The 14,989-nt window shown below is 50.1% G+C and overlaps 7 protein-coding genes across 7 annotated transcripts; all 7 read right to left on the reverse strand.

Moving 5' to 3' along the window:
• Nucleotides 1-508: 508 nt before the first annotated feature.
• On the reverse strand, nt 509-1,659 carry KY384_006635 (uncharacterized protein; the record flags this gene model as incomplete). The annotated part of the gene is made up of 2 exons (XM_044815129.1): nt 509-1,232; nt 1,295-1,659. The coding sequence occupies 2 exons, from the start codon at nt 1,657-1,659 to the stop codon at nt 509-511; spliced, it is 1,089 nt and encodes a 362-aa protein (XP_044668229.1).
• A 534-nt stretch (nt 1,660-2,193) lies between these two features.
• KY384_006636 (uncharacterized protein) lies at nt 2,194-3,112 on the reverse strand (the record flags this gene model as incomplete). The annotated part of the gene is made up of 2 exons (XM_044815130.1): nt 2,194-2,533; nt 2,691-3,112. 2 exons carry the CDS (start codon nt 3,110-3,112, stop codon nt 2,194-2,196), a joined length of 762 nt encoding a protein of 253 aa, XP_044668230.1.
• A 1,188-nt stretch (nt 3,113-4,300) lies between these two features.
• On the reverse strand, nt 4,301-5,329 carry KY384_006637 (uncharacterized protein; the record flags this gene model as incomplete). The annotated part of the gene is made up of 1 exon (XM_044815131.1): nt 4,301-5,329. The coding sequence occupies one exon, from the start codon at nt 5,327-5,329 to the stop codon at nt 4,301-4,303; it is 1,029 nt and encodes a 342-aa protein (XP_044668231.1).
• Nucleotides 5,330-6,139: 810 nt separating this feature from the next.
• On the reverse strand, nt 6,140-7,475 carry KY384_006638 (uncharacterized protein; the record flags this gene model as incomplete). The annotated part of the gene is made up of 3 exons (XM_044815132.1): nt 6,140-6,305; nt 6,376-6,624; nt 6,685-7,475. The coding sequence occupies 3 exons, from the start codon at nt 7,473-7,475 to the stop codon at nt 6,140-6,142; spliced, it is 1,206 nt and encodes a 401-aa protein (XP_044668232.1).
• A 775-nt stretch (nt 7,476-8,250) lies between these two features.
• KY384_006639 (uncharacterized protein) lies at nt 8,251-9,044 on the reverse strand (the record flags this gene model as incomplete). Its single annotated transcript, XM_044815133.1, has 2 exons — nt 8,251-8,601; nt 8,655-9,044. 2 exons carry the CDS (start codon nt 9,042-9,044, stop codon nt 8,251-8,253), a joined length of 741 nt encoding a protein of 246 aa, XP_044668233.1.
• A 1,128-nt stretch (nt 9,045-10,172) lies between these two features.
• Nucleotides 10,173-12,329, reverse strand: KY384_006640 (uncharacterized protein; the record flags this gene model as incomplete). The annotated part of the gene is made up of 1 exon (XM_044815134.1): nt 10,173-12,329. One exon carries the CDS (start codon nt 12,327-12,329, stop codon nt 10,173-10,175), a length of 2,157 nt encoding a protein of 718 aa, XP_044668234.1.
• Nucleotides 12,330-13,170: 841 nt separating this feature from the next.
• KY384_006641 (uncharacterized protein) lies at nt 13,171-14,818 on the reverse strand (the record flags this gene model as incomplete). The annotated part of the gene is made up of 2 exons (XM_044815135.1): nt 13,171-14,606; nt 14,773-14,818. The coding sequence occupies 2 exons, from the start codon at nt 14,816-14,818 to the stop codon at nt 13,171-13,173; spliced, it is 1,482 nt and encodes a 493-aa protein (XP_044668235.1).
• Nucleotides 14,819-14,989: the final 171 nt, after the last annotated feature.

The raw sequence follows: 14,989 nt of genomic DNA on the forward strand, positions 1-14,989 counted from the left end.
TATAAATGTATTCAATCAGCATGATTGATGAAAAGAATGTTACATCAAAGCCGTCAAAGCCGGGAGCTGAAGTGCATGATAACGAGGTGGAGCAGGCTCAAGGCCCTGGGTTGCACTTTCCTCGTCTCGATAAATTACCGAATTTCGGATAGCCACGTATCGATCCCATAAGTTCGTACTGCTCTTAAAGCCAGGTCATGTTTTCTCGGTGAAGCCCATGATCATTAGCCATAAAGCTTGGATCTCAGACTCTGTCAAAAAGGGGAAGTAGCCGCCAGTGAGTTCGTATGGGAGACGAAGATGGGTGCCAATAGTAGCGACGGACAAGACCCTTTACCCTCTGCTGAAAGTGACTGATACATCCTTCATTGTATCCCGTAGCTCCAGACAGGCCGTGTATCGCCTACAGGCGGATTTTAGTTCATGAAAAGTCGGACCCAGCAACTTTGTGGTAACCCCGAACGTGGAGCAAACCACAGCTCAAGCTTAGAACAACACCACAAACCTCTCACCCCTTCCCCGCCATCCTCACAGCCCGTTCTCTCTCCTCTCTCCCTTCATCCACCCGCCCAAGAAATTCCATCCTACCCAGGTAACCCCCTTTCGCTTTCTCCGCGCGATCCAGCTCCTCCCTAATCCCCTGCCTCTCAACCTCCGCCTCCCAATCCAATTTACTTTTCTCCACCGTATTTAGCTTAACATCCTTCTTCTGCTTCCACTTCCAATTTTTGCTCTCTTTCTGCTCCCCTATCACTTCGATTGCGCCAACGCCGCCGATGGTGGAGGGAAGATCGGCGCGGCGGGAGGCAGGAACGCCTTTGATGCTGCTGGTGGGGTTGGGATCGAGGAGGTTCTTGCGGGCGAGAGGGCGGTGGTGGGTTGATGATGGAGGGGGCTTTTCCTTGTCTTTAGATTTGAGGTAGGCGACTGCTTCGGGGGAGGAGATAGGGACGGTTTTGCTGTTGGTGTAGGTTGTGCCGGCGAAGGTGTATGTGTTGGGGATTGTAATAGTTTCCTCGGGTTGAGCTGTGGGCTGTGAGGTTGAAGGTTGTTGGGTGACCCCATCCACTGCGGATGTAGAGGCAGTAGGGTCTTTCTTTGTATCGGGATCGGTTTCTAATGGAGGTGGTGGGGGGCCGGTGTCGCTCGTCTGGGGAGCGTTCATCCGTGCCCATACCGAATCTACATCAACAGTCGCTTGAGATGTCGTGGGTGTTTTTTTTTCGAACTCTCTTGTCTAGCAGAGTATGCCGTCAGCCAGTGGTCTATTTGCGAGTCCAAAACCCGTACTCACCCTCCTCGACCACTCCGTAGTCGTACACGTATACCCTCAGGTCCCTCTTCATCATCATCGTTGTCTCCCTCTTGCTCAACGCCTTCCTTCTGTTTACCCTTGCCTTTGCCCTTGCCCTTTCCCTTTCCCTTTTTCCTTCTCTTCTTTCGCCCCTGCGCTATAATGCCTTCGTCTCCACTCCCCATCTCTATATCTCCATCTGCGTCGACTTTCCGTTTCTGAACCCTCGCTTTGGGCTTTGCGGCCTCATCTGCGCTGGATTCATTTTCTCCGCCAGAGGAAGGGGAGAGGGAGCCCGCGAAATCTGAATCGGCGGAGGAGTCGTAGGCCTCATCATCGTCTTGTGGGGGAAGCGCTGGAGGCATTGTAATTTTGTGACTGAGGAACAGAGGATTTAGAGAAATTGTTAGGGGATTCAAATAACAAAAGAATCGTGGAGTTTCAAGGTTTCTGGTTGTTTGAATATTTGCCTCATGAAAGAAGGTTCGGCGCGCGACCGCCGTCACATGATGCAGCTATCCATGCCAATGTTGTCAGACATATCCTCGAGACGGAAAGCCTTAATAGATAGGATCTAGAGAGTAACTATACAGCATTCCGTTGTTGAAGCTGAATTTACAAGTAAAAGACTAAGAATATCCGCCGTGCTTATCACATATTCCCTTAGAAACCCATACCAAGCACTCAGATCAAGTGCCTTTCATCTCATCTTCAGGAACTCGAACCCATCCTAGATCACCTGTGAAGAAAGTTCCGCAGCAACTCGACCCCCAAGACCCCATCAGAGCTAGAACAGAGTGTCCACTCCACTGCCCCCTCTCTCCGCTCTCTTCCCTCTCCCCAATCCGAAACTTCCCCCTTTCCCCTCCACCACACCAGAAACTCCCCTTCATGCCCTCTCACAACACCATCATCGCCCCCATCACCCCACCCAGGCCCGCCAAACACCATTTTCCCACCACCACCCCCTCCGCACCTCCCGTCGCAGCAGCTGAAGTGCTCGAGCTTGCACTTGCACTCGTACTCTCACTAGCCGTAGTCGTCGTCGCAGCTACACTCACCGTACCAGCCGTACCACTCGCCGAGCTGCCACTACTCGATACGGTGACGCTGGTAGCATTAGCACTAGCACTCGCCTCTTCACCCTCCCCAGTACGAGTCCGAGTCCGTGTTGCGCGTTCGGCGGAACGTGAGGAGGCGCGGGAGGAAGCTGAGTCGAGGATGGCTTTATTTGAGGCTCTGTGGGGAAAGCGGCGTTAGTATACAACATCCTGTCAAAACTTCTCTGCTGCTTTGCGCTGCGGGCCCGAATCACAAATACCTAGACAAGACACACACCTGCCGCACACATGGAACACACAGAGACATCACGGTGCAAAGAAAGGAAATCACATACGTCTCACTCCCCAAATCCCCCACATAAACACTCGCATACGCCGCATAATAACTACTAGCCCAACTCCTCAAACTCTCCGGCAGAACCGTCACGATAGGCGCCACCGCATTCGTATTCCCCGTCGCCAATTCCCTCGCATAGCTCTGTTCCGCCCTTTGCAGACTCCGGGACGGGATGGCGGTCTGCGTGGCGAAGAAGGCTGTGACGAGGGAGTATTCGGACTCGGTTCTGTGGGCGGCGCGGAAGGAGCGCATGTCGGAGAGGAGTTTGTGGTCGGGGGAGAGGGAGGTATCGTTAAAGTCTTGGGTCGGAGACGGGTAGTCGTAGAATTGGATGGGGACTGGGGTGACGAGGGTGGTTGTTTGGGCTGAGATGAGGGGTAGGAGGGCGGTGAAGAGGAGGAGGGGGGTTGAGTTGTGCATTGCTTTCTGGTTTTGTGCTACAATGGGACAATCTGGAAGTGAAGGAAGGACTGATGTTGGAGGATCAGGGAGGAAAGGACGACACTTTATCTTGTGACCTGCCGTCTGAAATGGCAGAAGGAAAGGAAAAGCAGTATCAAACTGGTTTTTGAAGGAGAAACGACAAAGCAAATGTGGCTGACGTAAAACAACACGTACGCAGTCATATGGCGCCGGCAGGGGAACAGCCTCATTAATGCTGCGCTCTCATGTCTTGCGGCCTCTTGAGACGACAGTGCCTCAGCCCTTACAATCATCTAAGAATATCTCGAAGCAACGGGAGCAATTTGCGGGGTCGATGATCCTAATCAGCCAAGCAGTGGTTAAGCTTTGCCAAGGTGACATCGTCAATTCTAGAATCCTATAGCTCTGCTAGAGCCTTGAGATATAGCCCGTTCATCTGAGTGGGTGACGTTGGGGTAGTGAGGCTTTGAGCAGAGCATTGCTGCTGGGCCGCGTCGTCGAAACAACTTGACGCGTGGCAGTGCTAGTCCGAAACGGGCATGGATGCTTGCGCTAGTCCTTATTGTTCATATTGAAAGTCGTCCCGCCTTACACTGAACAAGAAAGCTCAGCCGGCAGAGAGGGTAGCAGTCATTCTTCCAATGGAGAGATCGGAACGAAGATCTAGGTGCATATGATTACAAAGGCTCAGTGAACGTATCCGTGCACATAGCCCAGCTCCCCCTCGGTGAATGTGCCGTTTGCCTGAATTTCTGATGTCGGCTGGACCAACGAACGCGCAGAGCCTGAAATGATGGCGATACTTTTTTGACGGTAAGGTGCTTTGCGCAGATGCGTTTGTGCCAATCGATCACTATACAATGGGAAACGCAATCTCTGTCCACATGCTGCCTGCAGATTGACAACCGCGTTAATGCGTATGGGCATATATTTTTCATTGGACCCTTAGCTGTGTTTTATCTGCTTTCTCGAATATTTGTTACAGTAGAAGCTTTTGCTTCACTTCGAGCTGTGCTGAGCGGCTCTTTTCAGAGCGTACATTGGACGCTTTTCTTACCTCGTATATGAAGACCAATAAGTACTGCGGATGATAAACAGCTTTACAATTGGCTAACGCGTACCTTCCTATTTTCACGCTCGAGATTACTGTAATATGTACATAACAGATTCCAGTTGCCACGGACGCTATTCTCCGCCGTCTGCTTGGGTAGATCCCCGCCTCTTTTCGAAGGCCGTGCAAATAAAAAACGCGAGGAGCTTGCTTGCTGCCGTGACAGCTATGCTAGTCATAACCCATACGCACAACTCGATTACTGTGACAGCTACAATCGATGTATAGAATAGTGTGCCACAAATGTAGTAGACTGCCCACACCAGCTGGACGAGCCACGGTTTGCCACGTCCTTGGATGGGAGAAATATCTTCGAGGGGGATGCTAGACTGGCGTGGAAGCGTTGTTTGAGCTGGTGCTGGTGGCTTCGTGGGGGCTGAAGAGGAGGATTGAGGCTCGCTTGCAGTGACTCCATGAGCAATTACTTCTCCGGTATTCACAGTCGTCGATATTCCGGGCTGATCTGTTCCACGAGGTTTCTCGTCGACCAGGGCTTGATCAGTCACGCTTTGAACAATTGTTTCTGATAGAGGAGTGATCTTTGAAGGTCTTGAACATGCCGTGTCGATAGCCGCAGGGACGATCGCACCCAGGTGCCACGTGACAATGAAGACTGGACGTTCGCACGCAAGAACCGATCTTTTTGAGTACACCTCGATCACGGCAAGAGCAGCGTATGTGACAACAAGCCCCGAGGTACACATGGATAAAGAGAGTCTAATATTCTTGTAGGACATGGATATGGCTCTATGGTAGAGACTTGACGAAGACATCGCCCGTTGCTTTGCAAAGAAGTCTGCGTCGTTCCAAGGTACAACACCTAATGCACGTACAATCGCCTCGACTATTGCTGGTAGCTGGCGTGATACTGCGATCACACGGCGCTCTGGCCATGCAACATCCTTGAGTGTGAGTGGAACCAAGCCCATCACAAGAGCTATGGCGTCGAATTGTTTCTTTCGAGCTTCATCCGCTTGCGCAATTAGACATATGATTGTCCACCAACATCCATTGTTCGTCCCCCCAGTGTATTTAAAGTACTCAGATTGTGAGTATGGCGTGAAAGGGGAATACACTAGCTCTGAACCTGGTTGACAAGACATGGTCGTCAAAGGAGGTAAATTTGCCAGTTTTCGTTTTTATGGCCAGGTCTCACTGACATCGAAACTCAATACATCCAAGGTATCCACCCTGATGTGTCCAGCCGGAAGATTGTTTGCTGTGAAGAGATAGGAAAGGATCGAGAGTCGCTGTCAATGCAATTTCAGCCTGATTCTTTCGGACCCCCACCCGGTGATAGGATATAGTAGCGATCGTCAAGTTGAAGGGCAGCCACCACCGTACGAGGACGCTAGCACCGCTGGTGTGTAGGGCGAGGTCCAGATTAGTGCTTATGCAAAGCATCTGGTGGCATCCAAGAACTGGGATACATATAAAATGCTCACGCTAATTTAACAGAAATGTAATCGTGAACACTTCAAACAAATTTTGGTGACTGTCTTGCCTTCAAGAGATCTGTTCAGCGGGCGGGTCTAAGCCTTTGAAGTCCAAGAGTATTACTCGGACTCAAAATGTCAATGAAGGGTCGACACTCGCGCCAATTTTCAATGGAAGCTCAGCCCCCTGGTGCCCCTGGATCTGCAGTATCAGCCTTGGCACATTCATGCAAAGCAAGGGCAACAATGCGGATTGAGAGACGTCGACGCGTTTGGCTTGAGCTCATTGAACAAATTCATTACTTCGCTTGCCCGATCCCCCAATATTTATAAAGAAAGAACGAATCAGAATACACGAGCGACAGTCGAAGCGCTTTCTATGTAGCCCCGAACCCACCATGCTAGATTGTCATGCCTTGCGCCAATCGATGCATTGAACGAATGTAGAATTAGCTCGCAGAGGAACATCGAAGATTTCTAAGCAGCCTTTGCAGCTTTAGCCAGCTTAAGAGGTGGGGCGTCAGGTAGTTCGGTGCCGAACACGGTATCCCAGAATCGGCTTGTTACGCCGAATCCGTTCTCATAATCGGCGTAATGATGCTGTAGATGGTACTTCTTAAGCTGCTTGTAGTACGCTGGTAGTCTGCAGGCGTGTCAGTAATCTTCAGAAGTGTATCAACTGCACGCTTAAAGTCTAACATAAGGAGACTTACTGCTTGTGATGCAAGAAATAGTGGGTCTCATCGTAGCAAATGTATCCGAAGATGCCGCCGCAGAAGACTGCTGTTGCGGCATACCAGTCATAGTAGAATATTGTGTGCGAAAGCTTGAGAAAGGGCGTAGCTAAGACCACAAAGAGCGCAGGCGGCATTACAAGGCGATACTTGTCCATAGGAAGGTAGTGATGGATGCCGTGAAGGAGAAAATGGCCTGTGATGCCGACTCGGTTGTCTGGGAGATATCTGCACGGTCACTGAGTCAGCATGATATCTGTCTGCCTTGATGAATGACGCTTGGCTCACTTATCAACATGAAATAGGCCTCGATGCAGACCATATTCAACTAGAGTCCATATACAGAGACCAAGTATCCAATAGGCCGCGGTTTGTATCGGGGTATTGAATCCTTGGTTGGCCACCCAAGTTCCGTATGCGACACATGGCAGCCAGATGAGGGGAACGACCCACCAAGGGGTCAAGCTGAGCGGTTCGAGGAAATTTCCAAACAAGGGAGCTGAGGCGCCTCCTTTGTAGTATCGTGGCCTGTGGACCTGCTCGAGATAAAATTCCTTTGAGTATCCGCTCCGCCATATTTGCATCAAGAGAGGCTTGTCGAGGTCAAGGAATTGATGTTGTGCGAAGTCTTTCTTTGCGTCCGTCTCTTTCGTGAGATCCTCTGGTCCCCTTAAGCCCGTATTTGCGAATACTCCATGCGCATCGTAGTCCTCTTTCGCCGCACCATTGCCATTGATGACTGCGGTACCGGTTGTGTTTGGAAGCGGCGGAACGATATCGTCTGGCTTATCGTGTTCGACAGCTGCCTCGACCATGGCTTCCGTGGCGACATGGCCTATCAATCTTTCGTTGAGGATCTCATATGCGACATCCGAATGCTCATGCTCGAAAGTGTCTTGCATGATTTCTGAGACATCTTCACCAGCATGGTCGAGTATGAATTCTTCTCCTCCCGGATGCTCCAACACAAAGTCTGTGACATCGTAGACATTCGGGCCCAGCGTCACGTAACACGATTTGAGAGTCTTGTGAAGGGCGATTTCGGCAGTAGGTATTGTGGGGAGGGCAGTCGTCGTCATGGTTGCTGTTGCGGACATTTATATGTTTGTTTAGGAGGGTAGGAGTCAAGGGGAAAAGATTCAGAGGGCTGATTGAAATACGCGGCAAAACATGCTATGGGTGAGGCACGGTCGAGGCTGATGAGACAGGTTGCTGACCCGAATGACTGATGATGGAGGCTTGGGAGGGTGGCGATGAATTCTCGGCGTCGAAATTGCACCAATCGACTATCAAAAGTCAATCTGCCGGGTCTGGCGGGTCTAGATTACACGGACTTAGCGGGTACTTCAACAATATATCTATATATCGTTAACGAAGGGGATTTGCAAGAAATTTCCTATGCATAATGTCCGCGTAATAAGTATCTCAACAATTCTTCTGACAGAAACTTCTGTGTAGAATCTGAAATCGACAAGATAATAAGCCTGCAGAATTATGCCAAGACCAGAACATGCAATGATTCTGGTACCCGAGGGACGGACTCCGGCAGAGCACAACGTTACTCCACAGAGCCCCTGAATCTCACACTCTTCCCCTGGCTTTACACGTCACTGTCATCAATTGATCCATTCATAAGGCCAGGTGGATGATGGACCTTTGACTTTATGCTCGTTCGTCATATTCGTACCCTAATGTTACATTCCATTCTATGCACACCCGAAAGACCCCAATGGCCCAGACCCGTATTTCTGCAGTCCAGCCTCGTTGATGCCTGTGCCTGCATCTTAATGACATCATCAAGGCACACTCACTCCAGCGCCAGCCTTCTGAACTCCGTGCTTTACATGTGACCATCTAGACCAACTCAACCTTACTCATTCCCCGCGCAGCGCTTGCCTTCAATTTCTTGTCAACGGCAAACCCGAGGCCCACCATGACCAATGCCAAGAATTCCATCACCACGAGTAAGACCACCAGGTCATAGGATGCGCTCGAGTTGTTGCAGATTTTGTTGAAGTTGGTTGGAGTGGCGTGCTCCTCGATGCCTTGCCATTTGCATGTCCATGAGTTCAGCGTGCCTGTCGAGTTGCTTTGGGCGACGTTATTTGCGATGACCGCTGCAAAGATGGTGGTGAAGAGTGCGATGATGAAGGAGACGATGGCGAAGAAGGCGGAGGCGAGATTGAGTTTGCGCGTCTTGCTTGGCTGCCATCTTGTTAGCATGAAACATTCTGCTTGTGGTTGGGTCAATTGCGTACCAATGGAGCGAAAGCAGCAATCACGTATAGAAGGCTGAAGATGGTGATGATGATACCGCATGCGAGGACTGCGTGCGTGGGCCGCAAGTCGACGTTGTGTGGCCACACAGGCAGCAGCCACTCGGGTTGGACACGAGTGTCGGAGTACGTTCGTAATGCAACGCCGGCGCACGCTGTGACTGTTGTTGCTGCGGCGAGGGTAGTGATGGCAAGAGCGATACGGAGCCACTCTAGCATCCTCGAAAACCTGATGTACTTGGCGGTAGCGAGGTCGTCAGTGGTGAAGGACGGAGGGTCAAGACTCGGGCTCCGCCCATAGCCTGAGATTGGCGTGGAGTGGGACGTCATCTGTGGCTTCGAGGGCTTGGGGGTCATCACGCGGAAAGACATGCTGGTGGGAATAGAGGAAGGGAGCAAAGAGAAAGGTTGAGCCAGCAACGACGAGGTGAAGAGAATGGTGCAACGGACGAGCAAAGGATGGGAAGTCGACCAGGTGGCTCTTGGACATATATGATTGTTGTTACCCCTCACCAACCGTCATCTGAATCTATATATATCATGCAAGAGACTGCGAGATTGTCCAATGGGGCACGATTAGACTGTTTCATCGTTCATCTGAGGCTCTGACTGAATGTTTATAGCGAGACGCCAGGCCCGTAATCCAGCCATTACCGTGCCTGGACCTAATCAGAGGTCGTCTCATGTCCTGCAGACGCATCAAGGTTCCGGGTATTAGCGGACAGACGGTGGGGGAAGGTTGAGGTACGATTGGATCGGTCCCTGAGTCGATGCATGCTGTTGACGGTCACGGCAGAGGCTCGAGGGAGCAAGGTATGCTAATTGGGTCGATGATTTGAATGTCAGGAGGACCGAGAAGATGCTCAGCGCCTCGAGGAGTTGTAGTCAGGGCGTCCTGCGATGTGAGTGGTCGAAGGGAAAAGCGAAGTGCAGGGATGCCGTCGACGGCTTGGCGTTGATGGCGCCTAGTATTTTTAGCAGCCTCCTCTACAATTAGAGATCCTGACCTGGTCGATGTATCTTTTGCCGTTCTTGAGGGTATGAGGGCTGTCGAATAGGCCGGGAACGATGGAAAGCTCTGGAGAACCTCTCATCGCTCGAGTGACCTACTACAAGTGGTCGTACGAGGCTCGCGGAAGGACGCTTTCGTAAATATGAGATAATGGTCTGAACACATTGGATGAATTAAATTTGCCCAGAGTACATCCCAACGCAATCCCAAAAAGTGATCTGCGACAGACTTACTTCTACATAATACATTTGGATGAACGATACTGGAATCTCAAGGCTCATACTTTTACCTCCCATTCTTCATCATGACCGACATACCGAAACATTAAGTCTCTCCACAAGTTCTTTTGGCTCAACCACACCTGCGTAACAAAAGTCGATGTCGACGCGAGTAGCTCGCTGTAATCTATGTGACGGTCGAAACGAATGGCGAAGCAACACCAGCCAGAGAGGTGCACAATTTTGACTCCGTAGACTCGGGAGCACGTATCAAACATATGTAGCTATTCGGCTCGAGCGCGAAGGCATTGCGGATGAGTAGTCATGTGTAGAGGCATGCTCAGGCAGCCCGTTCATGCAGTCATTTTCACACCTGTTGGCAAGGCCTCGACTTCTCGCCGCAACCGGTTTACGCAGCAATGAGTCTTGCTTCTGCTTGCCCTTTTCACGACAACCTTGCGACCCGCCGCCGCCTCTTATCCACTCATCTTCAACATCTTCCTTTAGCGCATCTTCAGGGCTGAGTTCCCATATCCTACGCCACCTCGGGTCAAATTGCTGAAGGCCCATCTCATCTCGTGTCGTCTTCATCGAGACGCCAAGGTGTTTGCAGTCGGCCACCGTTAGCTGGTCTTTCTCATCCGTCGCATACAGCGCCTTCATTCGAGGATCAATGCTTGACATGTACACATTTTCTGCTGGGCCATCATATTCGGGCGCAAGGTCTCGAATCTTGATGCAATGCGCTTCCTGAATGTTCCATCCTGTGGTAGTCCATAATTGGCTTCGCTTGCCGGTCCTCTTTTCCGACTCATGATGGATGGTAAGGCTCGGCTTCTTAGGGTTGGTGTTCAAGAGCAGTACCCATCCGGTAACGAGACTCCTTATTTGCTTTCCTTCCTCGTCACGACTATAAGGGCGGGTGGGCAAACTTTTGTTATAATTCTGATTTAGAATATCTGAATCGTAGCGTTCTAGCATCGCCAACATGGAAAGCCTTTCGTTTATATTGGATTTCTTGCCTGGCGTTTTTTCAGGAGAGGGTTCTTTGATTGAGGGTGTACAATGGGTTTTGTTCACATGCGCTTTCAGGTTGTCTAGTCGGCCGCCCTTGATTTCTTTTGGGCAATGGGAAACCCAGCAGGAATACTTTATCTTGTCCTCCTCATCTTCATGGACAGTTCTATGGCGTTTTAAGTGCTCAACTCGATCGAACCTGTCATGACACCCAGGAAAAGTGCAAACGTATGTTCTCTCGGATCTTTTAGTGGATTCTTTTCCAATGAAGGGTATGCGTATTTCTGAGCTCTCGATATTACCTTCAATGACCCCTTGACATCTGTTCGGCTCAAAACCCTTCCGCCGCTTTATGTACCTCGCTTTTAATCTTCTTTTATTTGCTGAGGAATCCCAAGCGAGAGAGTCAAGCTTTTGCGTAGCGATTTCCGAACTCGCTTCATTGCGCACATCTCCAAACGAGTTCTGCACATAGCTATTATCAATGTCGTCGATAGATGAAGATTCTCTCGACTTGTTGTAAGTGCTATCCTGCGATAAAAATGCAGGAGCTATGCTGTCCGATGGTGAGGGGTACGCAAGGGTTTGCTGTGGAAGTAGCTGGTTTACTGACTGGAACCCCAGATCGTCGAGAGAATTTTTATACAGACTTAAAGGCGAGGTTTCGCATGATGAAGGTAGTGCAATTGGTGACAACCTGTTATTCTCAGTATTGACCGCTTTTCGAAGTTGGCTACAACCGTCGTAAGATCTGTCAAAGGAGAGGGCCATGTGGAGATGATCTGAACGCTCTATGCCTGAGATCATGTTACCATGATAGTGCTCATAGGTCCGGAAGTCTGGCACAAAGGCGTTTTGAAGATGTTCCTTGGCCATCTGTCTATATGAAGGAGAGGTGCTGTGGATAGATTCAATTGCTTCTGCGAGCTCATAATCGCTATCATTCAACGATTGTTGGCTCGAAGGGCAGGTAGACGGGGCGGTATCGCTGTCAGGAGGTGTGATCGGTGTTTGAGGATCCGAATGAAAGCTTTGAGACGTGGATACGGATCCAAAGGAGTACGCAGTCGGAGAATAGGCTGTACCTTGAGACAGCGAGTCTGTACCAAGCTTTGGCGTGGTAATTTGAGGCACTCCAAGCATAGGTTTCGCCGTAGCTGACGTTTCAGAGACATTGTGGACATGGTCGCCGATTGTGGATGTGAGCTCACCACGAGATTGATGCGTGTATTGGGGAGGATAGATTTCTTGCTCCGCTGGAGCAAATAGACCGCTGGACGGAAAGTTTGCAGAGCCCATACATGGATTATGGGTTCTTGGATCAATGGTCTGAACCTGCCCATAAAAGTCATGTTTATGGTCGTGAGTCAGCATGCTGCTATCAACGTCAGATAAATGTCTGAGAACCATGTTGCTGCTGAGTTCTTGCGCTGAGCAAATGAAGCTATTCTATCTGGCGTCTGTTAAAGATTTCAATGGAAGCAACTTTGGAGGATCTCATGAGTATGTCAAGGGAAATTGTCTATTATGCAACCTGCCACAAGGCTCCAGGAATGAGGAACGACTCTTTTTGATCCCGCCCCCCATAAAGGCTCTGGCCTGTGCTCATACAAGACATCGGACCGCAGCCGGTCCGCACCAAGACTGAGGATGACTGTGGAGTATTGAAAAGCAGCATTTCGAGCCGAAACCTGCAAATTTCCATTGCAAAATTAGAAACCAACAGCCTTCTTTTCAACTGACAGTGGACGTTCGAGCTGTCACATTAGTCAATTTTCCGAGTGTACGGGCAAGATTGGAATGGGCATCGAGTCAGCAGTGGTTGACGTCTCACTAGATGGAGATCGATTTAGCCAGAAGAGGCTGATGTCTCAGCACAGGTATGTGCTAACGATGAAAGCCAACCACAAGAGGCAGAGATGCGGGAGGCTTGCAGCGACATATGTAATGCAAGTCTAAGTTCCTAGTCCTGTGACAGTAATTTGATATGTTTCGTTCCCCCGGGTCGACCAACCTGATTGTCTGAGAGATAGTGGGTGGATTTTGTGCACTGGCCAACAGGGACACTGTACCTGCTGTCCCAGCTCAGTGCGATAGAAGCCTTCACGCCACGCTTGGCTCTGCTGGATCGATTTCAACAAGTCCATAGAACAAATGGCCCCACATCCTTCCAAATACCAGCTCTTCTGGCGCTTTGCAACTCGACCCTGATGACTAGAATTGTGCTCGACATCTACCGTCGATCACGGATCTAAGAAAGGTCAGTTTCATTGCCACCGTCATCCACACCATCCAAACCCTCAAAGGCGCAGAATTTATCTCCCTTAGATCCGACCGTTCCTTCTTCGACCCGGTAGCCTTCTTGGACTTCGCTGCCCTCCAACTTCGACCCTTTGCCAATGGTGCAGCGTCTGCCTAGTATGCAGCCCTGCAGGGATACTTGATCATCTACCTGTGCGCCATCCATCAATATGCTATTGATGATCCTGACACCTACCCCAATAAGGCAATTAGCGCCAATGCAGGAAGACTTGATCGTACAATGAGTAGCAATTGAGGTATTCGGTGCTATCAAGCTCGTCTTCTCGTCAATTGTAGATCTTGGTGCAATCAATGAAGAGTCCGCCGAGATCTTAGTAGGGTGCGAGAGCCGGGTCGGAGATGCATCTGCAGGCGGACTGATAGTTGGAGGTAGTGCCGCAAGCCTAATCGATGTGCTGAGTAGTAATGCTGCCGTGTCGACCCGCCTTATGAGCTGATTCGAACCGCTCGGATGCACGTAAGATAGAATACAAGGCGGTTGAAATGTGGGTTTTCCGTTGTAATGTCGTGAAGTATATGTGCTCGTATGTGTGCTGATCAAGTTCTTGAGTTTGTTAATACTGATCTGGCTCTGATCTGCATGGCCTAGCGAAGAAGTAGGCTGCCCGTCCAGTGCTTCTTTCATGTGCAACTTCTCTGCTAATCCGGTCTGCCAAGTTCCTTTCGCCCACCATCCTACGACATCCTCGCTAATACTATCAAATTTCTCGTTTCGCGTGATCATGCTCAGCACCCAGTGTGGGAAAAAGTAGACGTGAGAGTCGCGATGGGTTGTCAGTATCCTAACACGACCATGCTTACGAATAAGGCCGCTACGAACAGGAAAGCCGCCTTTTTCCTGTAAAATGTCGCGAAGTGTGTCAGTCGGTGTAGCGTACACAAGTTTCGAGATATGCGGACGTAATGAGGATGCTGGGGGCAATGCGGCAGGCTGAGGCAGCGATGCAGTAATTATGAGATCAGTCTCGGCACCCTTCACACGATCTTCGCCCTGCGTCTCAAAGCAGACACCTAAAGCACCCTTTCGAGTAATATCTCCGCGACGATAATTTATACTCCGAAGACTCTCCTCCTGGGCGGAATTTGGTGCACTAAACAGGGAGCCTTGTTGCACTATCCACGACTCGAGCAGTGATTCTCCTGGGACTTCGCATACGAGGTCGCACGGCAGTATCACGAAGTCTTTGGTAATGACTGACTGGATCTCCGGTAACCTCAAAAGCTCAGCCGTACCTGTTGTGTGTGTCAAGCCCGCGGGAGCAACGATATCCGCTTTAGGTGATGGTAAGGAAGTCAAATGAGGATTTTGCGACAAGGCAGCCTCCAGTGGCGGGACAGATGATGGTGGTGTGACGAGGTGAATTTCTTTCGTCAAAATTGATTAGTCAGTGGTTCCTAGTACAAGACTTCATAATTTGTGTATCAAGTTAGTGTTTTGCTGCCCTGTTGTTCTCTTCACGTGTAATGAAATGTTGGTAGGCAGAGATCATGCATGTGAGAAGACTATGCACACACAAATGGAATGACCTACTGTGAATGCCCATTTGATAACACCAATCGAGCGGATACCATACCATTGGGCGATTGGCGATAGGGACCAAAGCTTTCGGAAATTCTTCAGGATTCGACGTGAAGGTATTTAGAGAGAGCCCTGGACCACATAATATCACAGCCTGGATGCCAGGTGAAGGCATTCTCGCTGCGTAAGGCTCGTTTCTCGCTGATGTGGGCTAATTGAGTGAGCAATT

The sequence above is a fragment of the Bacidia gigantensis genome (genome assembly GCF_019456465.1).
Source record: "Bacidia gigantensis strain McMullin 20006 chromosome Unknown contig_249, whole genome shotgun sequence".
Classification (NCBI taxonomy): Eukaryota; Fungi; Ascomycota; class Lecanoromycetes; order Lecanorales; family Ramalinaceae; genus Bacidia; species Bacidia gigantensis.